At 38.9% G+C, this 17,887-nt stretch overlaps 1 protein-coding gene across 1 annotated transcript in view; it reads left to right on the plus strand.

Annotated features, from left to right (window-relative positions):
* SHTN1 (shootin 1) overlaps positions 1-17,887 on the plus strand; it is a 121,285-nt gene that overhangs the window by 18,169 nt on the left and 85,229 nt on the right. The window contains exon 3 of the mRNA XM_060768503.2: positions 11,297-11,357. Coding sequence (XP_060624486.2) covers positions 11,297-11,357 — 61 coding nt within the window. The remainder of the gene's footprint in view (positions 1-11,296; positions 11,358-17,887) is intronic.

A 17,887-nucleotide genomic window follows, 5' to 3' on the forward strand; every position in this document is an offset into this window, starting at 1 on the left:
AGGATAAGTTTATAAGTAATTTTGACTTAATAATAATACATCCAAATGAATGCATTTTCTTCTGATATCTAAGCCAAACTTTCAATTTGTAGATCCCTCCTTCCCCCGAAGCTCCCCATCTTTGATCCGGCATATATTTCCAGGCCAGATTGGAGCTTTCCCTAATTGGCTACTTCCCAATTAAATCTCAGCTAACGTAGGCAGTTTTGAGAAGCAGGCAACCAGGTTGAAGAAACTTGTTTCTGAACTGGCTTTCTCTTGAAAAATCACCCCTAGTTTCTTTAAGCTGTATGCTTTGAAGCTGATACTTGCAGTAAACATGATCTTTGCTGTATTTGTTTATGCTGTTGTTTTATTGTGGGCCTTGGCCTTTTTTAAGCCACACCGAGTCCTTTGGGAGATGTTAGCAGGGTATAAATAAAGTTAATAAATAAATAAATAAATTTATAAATAAATATTTGGTGACAATATATTTCAGAAAACAGCGTATTTTCAACAGCAAACAGATACAGGCTGACAAGTTGGATCAGAAGCATGTTTCACATCAGTTGCTTTTTCTTTAAAATTAAAAGAGAGAAGTTTAAGTACTGTATATACTCGAGTATAAGCCAAGTTTTCCAGCCCATTTTTAGGTTGAAAAAAGTCCTTCTTAGTTTATACTCGAGTCAAGGTTATTTATTATTTTACTCTGTTATTATTATTATTACAATTATTACAGTTATTATTATTATTATTATTACATGTATCATTTTACTCTATTGTTACCGTTATTATTACATTTCCATTATTTTACTCTATTATTCTTACTGTTATTATTACATGTATTATTTTACTCTATTATTATTGGAAGGATGTGTAAGCACATTTATATTGAAGAAGGTTAGAATAATGGTTTAATCATAGTTGGGCAGTTTTATCTTAAATTACAGTTTTATGTAAATATTCAACAACATTTAACCTACTGATGCCTCAGTTAATGTAATTGTATTGGTATCTATTTTTATTTTGGAATTTACCAGTAGCTGCTGCATTTCCCGCCCTCGGCTTATACTCGAGTCAATCCGTTTTCCCAGATTTTTTTGTGGTAAAATTAGGTGCCTTAGCTTATACTCAAGTATATATGGTATGTTATATTGATTTTTTTTCCAAATGTCATCTTCATGCAATATAGTGTTGCCCAAAAAGTCAGCATAAAAGCTGTTATACATCCCTGCTCAGGATGGTTCCTTGAGTTACAGATAAACGCCAGAGTATGTTTGTATTTATAGACAAGATTGTATAAGTGGTGTTAGCTTCTCGCAATATGTTTGGATACACATTAGTGGTAAAACTACTTCCTTATTTAGATATCAATTTCGAACTAGCAGCAGCCCCAGAATGTGCTCTTTTGAATCAAGATTCCTTTATTAGTCAGCTCTTTTCTATGACTACAGTATAAATCTTTTAAAACACACCATTTCCAACTTAATGGGGAATATCCTGTACCTATCTGAAGTTGAAAGAGGGAACGTTTGTTCCTGTTCAGCTGAGGGAACAAACCCATTTTTTACCATATTTTTGGCCGAAGGTCAATAGTAAAGCAACTTCCTTGTCCGCTTTGTAATTTCAAACTATTAGCTATCAGCAGCACCACAATGTTCTATTTAGATCAGAGCTCCCATACAAATACTTTATTATGCATGCTTAATCCTAATCCTGGACGGCATTTATGTCAAAGCACATGAGCGCACAGGTTGGATTTTCCCTCCTGCTATTGTAACTGTTTTTTCCTCTTGTGCTGAACAAATATTCAAAAGTTATTCACCATAAGCTGCATCTAGTGTCCTGCCAATTACCAAGTATTTTATTAAACTAGATAGCAGCAGACAGAACTGCACCTTCTAAAACCAACACTGCACTTCTGTTTGAATTTCAGTGAGATCTGCTTCTAAGTAAATATGGATAAGACAGTAATCAGAAGGAACATTGGATTTCATGAACATGGCAGCTAAAAATGTGTCATTGCCAGAGACCTTTCTCAATCGCAACTGATCCTAATTGGATCGGCAGCAATTAGACTGTGATTCTAATGTGCCTGCATGGGAGAAAATTGGTTTTGTAGTTGATTTGAATTGAACTTCCAAATCATAAATCAAATTTGATGTTAGCCCCAACTAGAGTTGGCTAAGAACCATAGAATCATTAAGTTGGAAAAGACTGCAAGGACCATCCAGCCCAATTCCTGCTATTCAGTAATACACAATCAAAACGCTCCTGACAGATGGTCATCCAGCCTCTGTTTTAAAAACGTCCAGAAAAGGACACTGACAATCTCAGAGCAGCATATTCTCCTGTTGAACAGCTCTTACTGTCAGGAGGTTCCTCCTAACATTCACATAGAATATTTCCCCCCATAGTTTGATTCCATTGCTCCATGTACTCAGGTGGTTCTTCATACATCAATGGTTCCCATACTTCTAAACCAGGGACCATTTGACCAGTGACCATTTGACCAGGGACCACACAATGTACCAAAAGTGTTACAAATTGGTTTTTGGTCAACGTTAGATTTGGGGTGCTGATTCAGAAAATTGCATTGGAGAGACCACATCAGCTCTAGTTTCTGATAAGAGAACACATGTCATCTGTGTTGTACTCTGTTTGCCCAAATAAACCATATTTAATAAGCCTCAGCACTGTAAGAGAGTTTTGCGAGACCAGTCACTCTCATTGCAACGGTGTAGTAACAGTGAGGACGTGGACCATATTTTAGTTCTTGCAGACCACTGGTGGTCCATGGACCACAGGTTGGGAACCACTGACATACATAATGCAGCCCCATCTGGTATGGGCAGCTCCAACTTGTATGGTATGAAACTGCATTATGGCCACACATGAGTGCTGTCAACTGCTTCCAAGGTGGGACAGCAGCTCCAAGTCCAACCATGCTGAAATCGGTTCAGCACAGCTGGGAATGGTCATGATTTTACCCTCTCTAACACTCTAATTTGGTAACCAAAAGACAGAAAACCACCACTTATCTTGAACTGTGAGTTCTTTTACTTCCTGGTATGTCCCATGTGACTGAGCAAAGCAACGTTGAAGGAGCAAGCCCCCTTCTCCCCTCTGAAGTTTCCAAGTTCAGTCATATGACAGCAAACCAGCAAGTAAAGCAGACCAGAGCACAAAGTGCATGTCGTTTTCTGTCTTTGGAGGGCTAAATTAGGGTGCTAGGCAGTAGGGAGGACAGCCACTCTGTTTCTCCAGACTGTCTAATCCCATGGAGCATGTGATAGCTGTGGGGACACAATCCCATGTAAGAATCCAGGATGGCTCTCCTCACTCACCCAACACAGGGGGAATTCAGAATGCTAGAGCAGGATGCAGACTGTTTCCTATATTTTGTTAATCCGAAGTGCAGTTGCATTCACTGACATATTCTGGATTAACTTGCATCAGCCGGTGTGTGTTATGTGGATACACATAGACTAATGCGACTACGCTGCATTAAATGGCAGTATAGACTCATCCCTAGTTTCTGGGACAACAGAAAACAAGCTTGCTCCCTCCTCAATGTCAAACTTATCCCTATGTTCTCTAGGTTAAACATACCTAGCTCCCAAAACTACTCCTCATAGTACATGGCTTTCAGAACTTTGATCATTTTGGTTGCCCTTTTCTAGATATACTCCAGCTTTTCAATATCCTTTTGGAATTGTTTTCCAGATGAGGTACTACTTTTGCTGCTATAATTAGACCTAACCTTTGATGTTGCCCCATGAGTTTTAGGACTTATGTGATGTGATTTAGAAAATGAGGTTACAGTGATATATTCTTCTTCCTCCTTAATAATAACAATAACTTTATTCTTGTATCCTGCCACCATCGCCCTGAAGGGGCAGCTTACACAAGACACAAGGTGCTTAAAAAAAGACATGACATAAAGCACAATATAAAATATAATCGAATAAAACACATAAACACGTAACAACAAGATAAAACTCAGAATAAAACAGCACACATCGGTCATTGGCGATAGCTAATGTAAACATTGCCAGGCTGTAAACAGTGGGGCCAGGGAGTGGGAAAAGTACAAATCTGTAACCATAGGATGAAGGCATGGGATAAAGTGCAAGATTGCATAACAAATTCATAGATCAGCCAGGGACTGGGCATTGTCAAAAGCTTGTTTGAATAGCCAGGTCTTCAGGTCCTTATGGAAGGAGGGAAGTGTGGGGGCTTGCCTAATCTCTCTGGGGAGGGTGTTCCAAAGCCTGGGGGCCACCAGTGAGAAGGCTCTCTCCCTCGTCCCCACCAACCATACTTGAGATGGAGGTGGGACTGTGAGGAGGGCCTCCCAGGCAGATCCTAGAGCCCACACCGGTTTATGGGGGGGCACTTTGAATTGGGTCCAGAAACTTATTGGCAGCCAATGGAGCTGCTTTAGTAGTGCTCCCCATAGCTAACTCCAGTTAGTAGCCTGGCTGCTGATCTTTGTACCCGTTGCACTTTCCAAGCCATCTTCAAAGGCAGCCCTACATAGACTGCATTGCCGTAATCCAGTCTAGATATAAGTAAGACGTGGACCACCATGTCAGGTATTTCGAGGTATGGTTGCAGCTGGTGTGCAAGCTTTAACTGTGTAAAGGCCTTCGCAGCCATTGCTAACACCTGAGCTTCAAGTGTCAACACTGAGTCCAGGAGGACCACCACACTGTGGACTTTCTCCCTTCAGCATAAATCAAACTCTCCATAAGCATCAAACTTGTTAATAGTGAATGCTAACCGGGATTCCTGCCATAACTAGGATCTAAAGATTAAAGCATATTTACCAATATGTTTTGAGAGGCTAGGAACTGAATGTTTGCAGGAAGATTTAAATTAGAGGTGAAAGAGAAAGGATGGAGAGGCAGTTCACAAACTTGGGCCAGCTCCTAGTCTTTCAATGATTCTTAACAAATCAGAGGCATTACAATCTGCGCTGAGCTAAATTCTAAAAGAGAAGTAGTAACAGCTATAGCTACTCTTAAAAGATTTTGTTTTGCTTTGCTTGCTGCATGTTTGTTGCAATGAGACCTATTATTACAAACCATTGATTTCACCGGGTGGTAGAAGCTTGCTGTAGAATACTTAATTTTCTTTTTACAGTCTTCTTGTCATTAAGTAAATACAAAACACTATTGATTTACAGTAAAACTATCTATGTATTCAAACATCTGAGGCTGATCAATATGAATCACTGACATGAATATACAAGATACAGATTTTTTTCCCCATACTCAAAAGGGTTTGGCATTGTGTGGATGTCTTTGTGCATCTGAGTTAAGATAGAGCAAAGAATACTTTGTTAGAGGTAGGGCAGCTGGCATCTGTGGATTTGATGGCCTTGACCATCCATTTTCATTCTGAGATATAAAGATTTTTTTAAAGGATGGCAGGCAACCCCATTGTCATAGAAGTCTTATATAGCTTTGAATGAGATGTTTTAATTTCAGCATCTCTTACAATTGAGTCTCATTCTGTTCTATTTCTATACATGTAAATGCAGATCCTGAAATGTCAATTGAATTTGGATTTTATCAGATCAAAATTATTGTTAAGAGTTTTCCAGTTGAGTCTTTATATATGTGTTGGGGGTGGGAATACTATGACAAGCTTTAAGGGCACTAACAAATGAACCATGAGAAATCTGGGTCCTCTTGGGTCTAAATGAAACAGTTAGTTGACCCAAATGAAGATAGAGGTTCTGTTGGAGGGAATATAACAATTACTCCCATTCTTCTATGCGAATATGAATTGTGAACTCAGCAGCTATTAGTCAAGATAAATATGTCTCTCTTACAGTTGTTGTTCATTCGTTCAGTCATTTCCAACTCTTCATGACCTCATGGGCCAGCCCACGCCAAAGTTCCCTGTCGGCTGTCACCGCCCCAGCTCCTTCAAGGTTAAGCCAGTCACTTCAAGGATGCCATCCATCCATCTTGCCCTTGGTCGACACCTCTTCCTTTTTCCTTCCATTTTCCCAAGCATCATTCTCTTCTCCAAACTTTCCTGTCTCCTCATGATGTGGCCAAAGTACTTCATCTTGGCCTCTCCTATCCTTCCCTCCAATGAGCAGTCGGGCTTTATTTCCTGAAGTATGGACTGGCTGGATCTTCTGGCGGTCCAAGGCACTCTCAGAACTTTCCTCCAACGCCACAGTTCAAAAGCATCTATCTTCCTTGGCTCAGCCTTCGCTATGGTCCAGTTCTCACATCTGTAGGTGACTATGGGGAATACCATTGCTTGACTATGCGGATCTTTGTTGCCAGTGTGATGTCTCTACTCTTCACTATTTTATTGAGATTGGACATTGCTCTCCTCCCAAGAAGTAAACATCTTCTGATTTCCTGGCTGCAGTCTGCATCTGCAGTAATCTTTGCACCTAGAAGTACAAATCTGTCACTGCCTCAACATTTTCTCCCTCTATTTCCAAGTTGTCAATCATTCTTGTTGCCATAATCTTGTTTTTTTATGTTTAGCTGCAACCCAGCTTTTGCGCTTTCTTCTTTCACCTTGATTAGAAGGCTCCTCAGCTCCTCCTCACTTTCAGCCATTAAAGTGGTATCATCTGCATATCTAAGGTTGTTAATGTTTCTTCCAGCTATTTTTACCCCAGCCATGTAATATGGCTCTTTGTATCTGCTGAGCATGAGTGAGACAGTGTGTTTTTGGGAAAGTTGTTGGCCATTATGAAAACAGAATAATAGACTACAGAAGTAGTTGGTCTGGGCCGTGAAGATTCAGGTTATGTTCTTTTGTCAAAATCCACTTTCCCCCTCAAATCCAATTTCTATCTATTGACTACAGAGAGAGGCCTCACTTATCCAACCACCTCAATGTCTACTCCTGTAATTATAAGTCCTGTTCAGTTATTGGGTCTACCCTTAATGTTGGCTTTTGTAAATGATACCATCACATATCTTCCTTTAGTATCCTTGTTTCTGCTTCTCATTTAGATGATCAGACTCCATTCTTTGTAAAAAAAAAGAAAAAAGAAAAAAAGCCAAAGTGCCAAGGACAGCCGTGGATCAATGGTAGTAATGGAGTCAAACATGTGAATGCACTGAATGGGACTTATAGTCATGCTTGTATGTAAGCATCATACTGACAACAGACATTCCCTACTTGATGATCTTCACAAGGTCTGTGAAGGGCAATGGCTCTCAACCTGTGGGTTCCCAGATGTTTTGATCTCCAACCCCCTGAAGTCCTAACAGCTGGTAAACTGGCTGGGATTTCTGGAAGTTGTAGGCCAAAACGCCTGTGGACCCACAGACTGAGAACCACTGGTCAAGGGGCTTTCCAGTCAGGATCTGTTTTGGTTTTAACCAACAGTATGGACTTTGCTGAGGACTTGGAGCTATTCAAGGTGCTGAATCCTATCTTCACCCACCCAGCCAGGTTCAGTGCTAGGCTAACTCCTTTTACCTTTGGAATAGGATTCACCACAGCATTCGTATAACAGGCACAACTTAATTCTGTTCAATTCTCTGATTTTTTTTATGTGTTCTGAAGTTTTGATGCTGGTCAAAGGTAAGGTGCCCTTAGATAAGAAGTCATTCTTGTTTGATGAAATAGAGGTGTCACATAAACACAAATGAAGGTGAGTGTAAGGTAGTGTTATTTGTAACCAAAGTAAAGTAACCAAAGGAAACCAAAGGAAAAATGAGAGGACTGAATCATCCAATATTTTTTCTGTATAGGTTAGGATGGTATAGAATAACAATTCCAATTAACTAACTTTGAAACTACCCCAAGCACCTCTGATTGTGTAAACAACCTCTATATTGGTGAATAACAGAAATGTATAGTACAGTATTCAGGAAATCAAGCTAGGCAATAACACTACATAACTCGTTTTTTGTCCCTGGGATATACATGTCATTCCCTTATTTGGTTCTATCATAAAAACATGGAAAAAGTTGATTAAATTCAAAAACTTTTTGTTTTTGTGGGACATCCTGCAACACATTTTGCAATTGTTTTTCAATGTATATCTCCTAGAGTCTCAACCAATTCAACATAGCTTGTGACAGCAACAAAAACAAAGTTTCTGGATATAACAACTGCTTTCAAAGTAAGTATCGCACAATTAAACAGGAAATAACGCTAGGACCGATTTTTTTTTCCAATTTTTTTTATTGAGATAATATTTTCCATCAAGCATTAAAAGATATATGGAGGAGATATGACAGAGATACAAAAAGAGAGAGAAAAATCAGAAAATACACACACACACACACACACAAATGTAAGAAAAAAATCCCCCAAAAACCCAGGGAAAATGGGGAAGATCAAGGGGAAATTTTGTACTTCTATTCAACTTTTGTCATGGTTCTTAAATTTCTTAAAATTCATGTCTTAGCTATGCTCCTCCTCATTCTTGCCTCAAAGTCAGGGATAATTTATCCTTAAATTAACATATTCCCTTTTTTGTCATGTAATTTTTTTCAAATTTTATTACATAGTGAAATCAGAAACTAGAAGTACTACGAAATTCCTGTTGGACTAAGGCAAAATAGCATACTGGTTTAGTGTTATTTCATACATCAAACAGGGCAAAACAATAAAGGGGAGATATGAAAAACATTTTCTCATAATCGAGCCATTTCCTACAAACCTACCTACAAATCAACTGTTTGCAGTACTGCTCAAATGTACACATAAAGCAGTACTGGATGGCTCAGAACAAAGCATAGACTTTTGGATAGACTTAAATGTTATCTATGCATTTTTACAAGGTATTTTTTCACTTTTTCCATCAAAGTAGTGCTTTTGTCATCCAAAATTGTCTTTTTTTCAGTCAGAGCCTACATTAAAAATCATTAGTTTCAACTAGAGCTACTTCTTGCTCACTGTGCATTGAGATTGCTATTTTCTATCTCTTTAACAGATTTGTTTGTTCTTCTCTTTTAAGCTCTCAGAACTAAGGTTGATGGTTGTGCCAGGCACTGCTGGCTTGCTTCTAATCCAGTGGTTCTCAACCTTTTTTGACCAGGGATCACTTGACCAGGGACCACTTTGACCAGGGTTCCACTCTCCAACGTTCGAACCAAAAGGGTTACAAATCAGTTTTTAGTCAACTTTAGATTTAGTTTGGGGTGCTGATTCAGAAAATTGCATTCGATAGACCACATCAGCTCTAGTTTCTGATACAGAACATATGCCATAGTCAGCAACAGGGAAGGAGTGGCAGGCAGTGTGAAAGGAGTGGAAATAAAATACAATAAAAAGAGGAAGGAGGCTTGTCGCCCAGATTTTCGTCCTTGAGGCCCACTGGTGGTCTGCGGCCCACAGGTTAAGAATTACTGTTCTAATGTATGGAATATAAAACAAGGCTGGAGTCCAAATAATGTACTCAAAACTTACATATCCTACAGAGAGGATCAACCCCCCCCCCCCCCAAAGGACCAAAGGAAAAACTAGAATGGCTTTGGACAGAGCAAGTCTACTAATGAGTCTCAGTTGTATTAACATAAATTAATACTATGTGCTGTCAGCTATATTTTAAATATTTTGTATTTTTGGAAAATAATAATCTCCATAACCTTTTGGAGATTTTATGATCTTTGGAAAGGCATGACCTTGTTAGAAGTCACAACCTTTTGAAAAATAATGCCAAAACCTCTAGGTAAAAAGCATGACCTCTTAGGAGTCATAATGTTTTGGGAAAATGGCATTCATGCAAGGTAATTAGGTTTCTCAGCTGTCAAACTGATATCCTAAATGTCTCTTTGAACTGTTAGGGACAAAGATATGCCAAAGCACAAAACATTATATATATACAGCAGAGTTTCAGAAATTTCCCTTTTAGTTGCCCAAAAACATCTACTTTCCTTTAAAACATATATGCCTTTAAATCATGTTCTCAAGAGACAAAAATATGTAGACTTCTTGAAAAGTAACATAGTTGATTTACTCACAAACTTCATGTAGTTGGCATACAGGCACTTTGCATATATATCCAGTTACAAATAGATTTGAAGTAGTTTCTCTGTGTAGGTAACATAGTGCATCTTCCTTATAATCAACAGTCCAAAGTCCAAAGCATTTCTCCATTCTGAGAGTCTAATAGGGTCTCTGTCTAGTCTGAAAGTCTCTAAGCATATAGTTCCTACTGAAGTCTGAAGCATACTGTTCCTAAAATGGAGTCTGAGTCATGAACAAGCCCAGTTCTGATCACATGGTCTGCAACCCCTCTCACCACAAAGAGTTAAGGTAAAGTTGCAAACTAATACACATATATACAATACAGTAAGCAATCTGAATCTTATACATAACAAATAATTACTGAACACTTGAAGAAAGTTGCTATTTCCAAAAGGTATGAGGTCATTACTGAATGATGGGGCCTAGCACTGTAGGAGGAAATTGTTCAGTTTACATTTTAGTGTGAATATACATAATTCACATGTCCTCAGCTGAATTAACATTTGGTAGTTTTTTTTATATATAGTTCTCAGATGAAATAATGAGGCAAAATTTTGTATTTGTGTGAAAATGCTGGATGAAAATACATTATGGGAAATTGTGCAAAAGAGCCAGGATGGTGTAGTGGTCTGAGAGTTGGACTACAACCCTGGAAGCCAAAATTCAGATCTCTTCTCATTCATGAAACCCACAGAGTGACTCTCAGTATAAAGATCAGGCCATAACATATATAATATTTAGAAACTTTCCTAAAATGTAACATGTTAGATTTTATATGTTAGATATTATATGTGACCTGTTTCTGGGAAGAGGAAGTGATAGCCATAACAACCTTCTCATAAAACGAGACTGGTTCTCATAAAGTTTGTTTTTAAATATGAACGTTCGGAGTGAACTAATAAAGTGCCCTTGAGTGAGTAAAATAAGAGCATTTCCCCAACATATACTGCTTTGTTTTTTCCTTACTATTCATTAGTCCCGACTGAAATTTTGATAATTTAAATACAATTCTGATTATTCAGTAACTTTTTGCAGTCTGAATAAACTGTCCCGTGTTGTCTTGTCCTGTCCTTGAAATTGCCCAGATAAAAAAACAAAAGATGAATGGTGTGTAATGTAGCTGTTTTCTGTATATATGTGAAAACTTTGCAAACTGATATGTGGATATGAAATAACATGAACATGACCTGTGGTTTTTTCATAATATATTTTCAGTTCTTTACTCTTGTGATTTTAACTGAATTGTTGTTTTCTATTTTTTTATGTGCCTCCTCTATTCACTGTTGGCCATGTGAAGGTTGTTTTCATTGTTTAAATATGAAACTGCTATTGTGTCTTTTTATAGTGTGACAAAATCAAGCAAGAAAGAGATGAAGCAGTCAAACGGCTGGAAGAATTGCAAAAAGGTGAGTAGATGTTTGAAAATGAGATGTATTTTGACAGATTGAACAGAAAAAATCAATAATTTGTCATGTGGAGGTGGAAAGGGGCCCTGACTGTGCAGTGGTGCCAAACCCAGCCAGAGCACCATTGGATGGCCAATCTCACCCTCTCTTTCTGATAATTGTGACAGCCAGTGGGTACAACATGGTTCGTGACCTTCGCTCATCACCTGGGGTGACATTGAGTGGGGTACTAGAACAACATGGGAGGTGGGAGGGGAGAGAGAAAGAATCACACCCTCCTCTTTCCCCTCCCTTCTCCAATTACCACGTTGCTTCAGCTAGCATCACCCCAGGCAACAAGTGACTGGCATGACATCATACCCACTGGCCATCACCTCAAGGAGAACAGGAGGAGATGGTGAGTGCCATCTGATGTCCCAAGACCACCAGAGCTTCGAGACCATGGGATGGCTATGTAAACAGTTGCTTTCAGTTGCATCTTTAAATTAGCCTAACTATTTACATGGGGCCAAAGTCTCTGTTTGCTCTGCATTCTTTGGTTAATGAGGTTCAAAGCCATGTTAAGTAGCTTTGGGTCATATTAATCTGGATCAGCTCCATGGTCATAGATTGCCATGGAGCTGATTTGCTTGCTGTTCAAAAGAAGTGGTCAACCATGTGCCCATGTACAAAAGTATTAAAGATATTAAATCCAACTTTATTTCTATAGAGTGTTCTTAATGAACTTGAACTACAAGCTACTACATTGTATGATTCTAGCAGCAATAATGTTTTATGTGCAAAAATAGAAGAATAAGAGAAAACTGAATTTATAGAACTTTTTGAATGGGAAGAAATTGATATGTTGTCCGTCTTAATAAAGGAGAACTCTATATACACTTCTTTAAATGAATGGGGATCATTTTTAAAATTTATATTAAAAAACCAAATATGAAAATGCTTGCAAGTTTTGAATATTAATAATAATAGGCTAGTAACGCAGAAGAGAGAAAAAGAGAGTATACATGATCGTCATGTTTAAAGATTTGAAAAGATATCATAAAGAAGAGGGAGCAGGCTGGTGGTTTGCTGCCTTGGCAACTAGGACTTGGGGCAATGGGTTCAAATTACAGGAGAGAAGATGCCATCTGAACATTAGGAAAAACTTCCTGACCATACAAGCTGTTCAACAGTCTGAATAAACCTTGTGCAGCAAAACTCTCTGCCTCGGAGTGTGGTAGAGCTCCTTTTTTGGAGGTTTTAAATAGAGGTTGGATGGCTATCTGCCGGAGGTGCTTTGATTGAGTTTTTCCTGCATGGCAGGGGGTTGGATTAGATGTCCCACGTGGTCTCTTCCAATTCTATTCTATAGAATAATTCTATTCTATGATTCTATGATTCAATATTTTCATTTTATTTTTTTAGGGAGGTGGAATGTCAATTTTTTAATTTAATTGTTATTATTTTTCAGTGGGAGGGGGAATGGAGTTTGTATAAGATACATGGAACATCAATGAATATGTGTTTAGACTTCTCCAAAATTTTCAATTATATTAGCCTATGAAAATAGAGATATTCCACACAGACATACCAATGAAATAATCTAAAATACCAAAAACTTCTAGTCCCAAGTGTTTTGGGTAAAGGATGCTCAGCCTCTATTACGAGCAGCTACATACTGAAATAAACAAAAAAGTGTGTTCAACCTATGGTGAACCGATAATAGTGTCATATGGGGAAGGGAGTGCGGGAGAGCCAGGCTCATTTGCTTGCTGTTGAAAGCCTTGGACGGATGCCTCTTTCAGACTCAGATTCCCTCTTTATGGACGATCACACACATGCACGTAGCCAAGTTTGAAGTCACTATGGCAATGTCTTCAACTGGCTCAAGGAACAAATATGCTAACAACTCAGCCCCCTCGCTGCCAAATATCCCGTTTTCCTCTTGTATGATAATGGATCTATTGATTCAGTGTGGTGTCTGGAGGTAACAAAGCACAGCTAATGGGAGTGGAAAGTCTCCTTTGAATAGCTTAGAGAGAGAGGGATGACAACAGTCTCGCAGCCTGTTGTGTTAGGTCTGTGTCACTCTAACATGTTTTGTTGGAGGATTAATAATAAAAGGTTAAAACGCATACACACAGCCTTTCACCTAATACATTTTTGACAAAGACATTTAAACAGCTGTTGTTTACATTGGTTAATAAATGGAGTTTTGCAATACTTCCTGTGAAATAGTCTTAAATTTGGGGTGTTATGAAATGATCAGGTTGGTGACACCTTGTGCAGCAATACAGATACAGTGTGTGTGTGTATATATGTGTGTGTGTGTGTGTGTGTGTGTATATATATATATATATATTTCTAATAAGTCAAATTCCTGTGAAAGAGGGGGAGAAATGGAAATAATACCACACACCCACTCACATTTACACCTTGTGGCCTGTTTGTGTTATGATATTTGAAATTCGAGAAACTGGTGAATAATGACAAGTAGCTGAGGTTTAAAATTCAAAAGTAATATTTGCCCTTGTAAAATGTCATAGTTTGCCTTTATCTTCCCTTCCACAGTCCCCCCCCCCCCCCCCGCGCGCTTAAAAAAAAAGGACATACTTTGTAAATATAGCAATAAAATACCAGGAATATTAGGATTTTACAGCAATAATGGAGCCCATTATTTAAACGACAATATAAAAGGCAATTATATTGATGAAGAGCTACACGGGCTTTGTGTCTGTGAATAAACTTGGCCTGCGCTCAGCTTCTATTTGTTCTCCCGGCATAAACACATATTGTGCATGATTCCTGTTTAATGGGGCCCAGTTTGTATGCCAAGCAGCTGCATTTTAGGCCCTATAGCGTGATTTCATTGCTCTCTGAAAATTGGTTCTATTCAGCACAAGAGATAGAAGGTGTATGGGGGGAGTCGGGGGGAAGCTTCAACACACAATCATTTCTTTTCAATTGGAGCCAGAGAGGTTGATGACAACATGACCATTGTGTGATAATGATAAGACCACTAAGGATCTGTACTTCTCATCAAGGCTTTCACACAACAGCAGATACAATTTAATTCACTGCTCTGTCAGCAGTGCTGATACCATTATGCCGTCTGTCTCCACAGTTATAATCACTGTCCTCCAAGAAATGCAGTTGAAATGATCTTGAGCAGTCAAAGAAACTCTCAATTAAGGCTGCCACTTCCAATGTGTCAGATTGTGTCTTATGCACTTGGTACAATTTTCACTTCCAATCCTGTTTATTTACAATGTCGGCCAGTAATTACGCTTAACGTGCCCCTGCCAAGGAGATTGTTGGGTGCTGCGGTACCATTGAGTGGGAGTTTCTTGCAGTCAATGCCATCAGCGGCTTTTAGTCCCTGATGGGATGTGGTAGTGATGTTGATAATGCAAGTATCAAGCTCATCAAGTCATAATTAGATGCCACTCAAATGTGCCACTTGTAATAACAGTGTTGATTCATGTTTTCTCGGTGACTGCAACTACTAATTAGTTAAGTGGTTTTTGGTTGGCCTGCGTTTGCTGCATATTATTATTACCCCTGAAAAAATGTTGAGGTTGGAGAGGTTTCTGGCCACTTAGAGTTGCTTTATGAATTTTAATATCAGCGTAATAAGAACTTTGGGCTGTCTTAGGAAGTCTCTCGCTCTTTTTTGTTTTTAATTTTTCATATTTTTTAACTTCTTGGGTTTAATGATAATTGCAGGTTAACTAATCTTAAATGAATCATGAGTTATCATCTCTTGGAAGACAGCTATTTAATTTTTTTTAACATGAAATCCAGTTTTTTAAACTAAAAGGGAGCAACTGTCTTTGCTTGCTTTATGAAGGACAAACCATTTTTGATAGGAAGACATGACACTCTATCACCTTTTCTGGGTTTTTTTCTTTTGACAGTGAATTAGACTACATGAAAGAGACAGAACCTTGAAGTAACTTGGTACAAATAACTTGTTACAAAGAATTTCATTGTGGTTGTAATGTGAAAAGAGATTGTAGTATTACTTGTATACTGTTGGAATATATGGCCTCACTATTGAGTGTGTTTTTTCTCACTAGCCATTTGAAAAAGCTATTTTAAAAAAGAAACTTTAAAAGTAACTACTTTTAGTTACTTTAAAAAAATAAGAAAACAAACGAGTTTTTTTCCATAGTTGCACCCTTGAATTCAAACGTTCCCAACATTTTTTTGAACAGGGATCACTTTGACCAGGGACCACTCTCCAACATTAGTATCAAAAGGGTTTTGGTCAACTTTAGATCCAGTTTGGTTATTTGGAGTGCTGATTCAGAAAACTTCATTGGATAGACCACATCAGCTCTAGTTTCTGATACAGAATATTTGCCATCCAGTAGTCACCATCTGCTTCCCCACAGAAAACCATATTTAATAAGCCTCAGTACTATAAGAGGGTTTTGTGAGACCAGTTGCTCTTGTTGCAACGGTGTAGTAACAAATGATGTAGCTGCAGATCATATTTTAATTCTTGCAGATCACTGGTGGTCCATGGACCACAGGTTGGGAACCACTGGTTTAATTGAATCATTCCTGTGGCTTTGGAACAGCCACTAATTACTTTTAAAAATTAACTTTTTTATTCTTAGATTTTGGAATATATGTATATATGTGTGTGTGAGAGAGAGAGAGAAAGAGAGAGAGAGACACACAACTTGGAGATAGGATCCAAGTCAAACATGAAATTCATTTATGTCTCATACACATAGTTTGAAGGTAATTTAATACACAATACAATATTTTGAACAATGTTGTGCATGAAACAAAGTTTGTGTATATTGTACCATCTGAAAGCCGTAGTGTCAGCATCTCATGGCCTCATCACACTGCTGTTGAAAAAGACTCACCCTGCTTTACCATGGGAAAGCCACCACCCCTTGTCCCACATCACCCAGCTCCTGAGCATGGCATCCCTCATGTGGCATACCAGTGGCATACCAGTTCCAACCCTCCTTCACCCACAAAGTCGACACGATGCCATCTGATGGAATGGCTCAATGGATGACTGGAGCTAGATCAGTGCATGCCACCAATTTTAGCCTCATGTGATTAGGTCGTCAGTCACCCAGGTGGAGGATTTTTGAGCATTTCAGATTTCGGATTTCCCGATAAACTATTCTCAACCTATGTACAATTTACTATGTGTACTCTCTGTCTCTTTTGAGAAAGAGAAAGAAAGAGAATGAGAGAGTTATAGAAAACAACAACATGTTCTCTTACATTTTGCTTTTCCCCCCAACTAGATGTTTAGGATAGAAAAGGATTGTGCGTGTACTCATAAAAAAGCCTCATAGAGTTTGTTGACGCTTACCATGAAGCAAATGTTCATAGAATTGTGGCCTAAGACAACCTGGTGAATGTGATTTTCTTTCCCCTGCAGCAAGTAGACCAGATTGCTTGGGGGAATTTCATCCCATTTTGCTCAACTCATTCCATTTTCTGATAGTATCTCTGCATGGAGCACAATGCTTATTTGGCTCTTGGCTTGTGGCACACATCAAAAATCGGTGGCCTGGGCTGACCTAATAGAAGATAAGCCTCTTAAAGTACAGGAACGTTTGCTGACTTTTTTGTTTCTACATTCTGTGATTGCATGATCCCAGCGTAGACAACCTCTCTGAGCCAGACTACATTTTTAACTTGTCTCCATGAAATGCTACTGCCATGTGGCGGTTCTCTGGGCCCGGTTATAACAATGCACTTCAAATCTTGCTGCGCCTTTATATATCTCTTTGTATGAAGACTGTTTGTGTCCATCCCTGTGGTGGTGTGGTGCCAGATGCTGGCAGAACTGAAAATGTAAATAACAATTATAGCAAACGGGAAAGTGTGCATGGGAAAGAAAGTATCACCGGTCTCCTGTTGTTTTTGTTGGTGGTTAATGATTTCCGTGTCAGTGGGGTGATGAATCTGCTCTGGCTTTATCGCACAAGGCAGGCAAACTGGCATGGCAATTGGACCATCACCTTTAGTGATGTTACTTATCACATAATGCCATTTGCATCTCACTACCAGTCTCCCCCCCCCCCCCCCCAAGATGGATAAAATACATTAAAAGCTCCCAATGCCAATCAGCTATTTTATGTTATGGTTCCCTACCACTTCTGTGCCAGCATGCCGACAGTAATGCGATAACAGGAAGCAGGATTCTCCTCTTCTCCGCCTTCACCTCACTATTTCCAAGCTGTCTACTAGATACTGCTACTGTGGGAAGGTAACAGTACTCCATACAGTCATGCCGGCCATATGACCTTGGAAATGTCTATGGACAATGCCCGCTCTTTGGCTTAGAAATGGAGATGAGCACCAACCCCCAGAGTTGGACATCACAGAACCACAAATTGGAAAATCAGCACAATTGTGCTACTAAAGTGAGGGTCAGTATCAAGGACACTCAACACAGTATATATCAATTATCAGCAATAACACAATTGTTGTGTTATTGCGGGTTTGTGTGACAAAGTATTAAATCAACCGTTTTAAAGAGCCATCCAAAGAGTTGAACCCTACACCCA

The sequence above is a fragment of the Anolis sagrei genome, chromosome 3, assembly GCF_037176765.1.
Source record: "Anolis sagrei isolate rAnoSag1 chromosome 3, rAnoSag1.mat, whole genome shotgun sequence".
Classification (NCBI taxonomy): Eukaryota; Metazoa; Chordata; class Lepidosauria; order Squamata; family Dactyloidae; genus Anolis; species Anolis sagrei.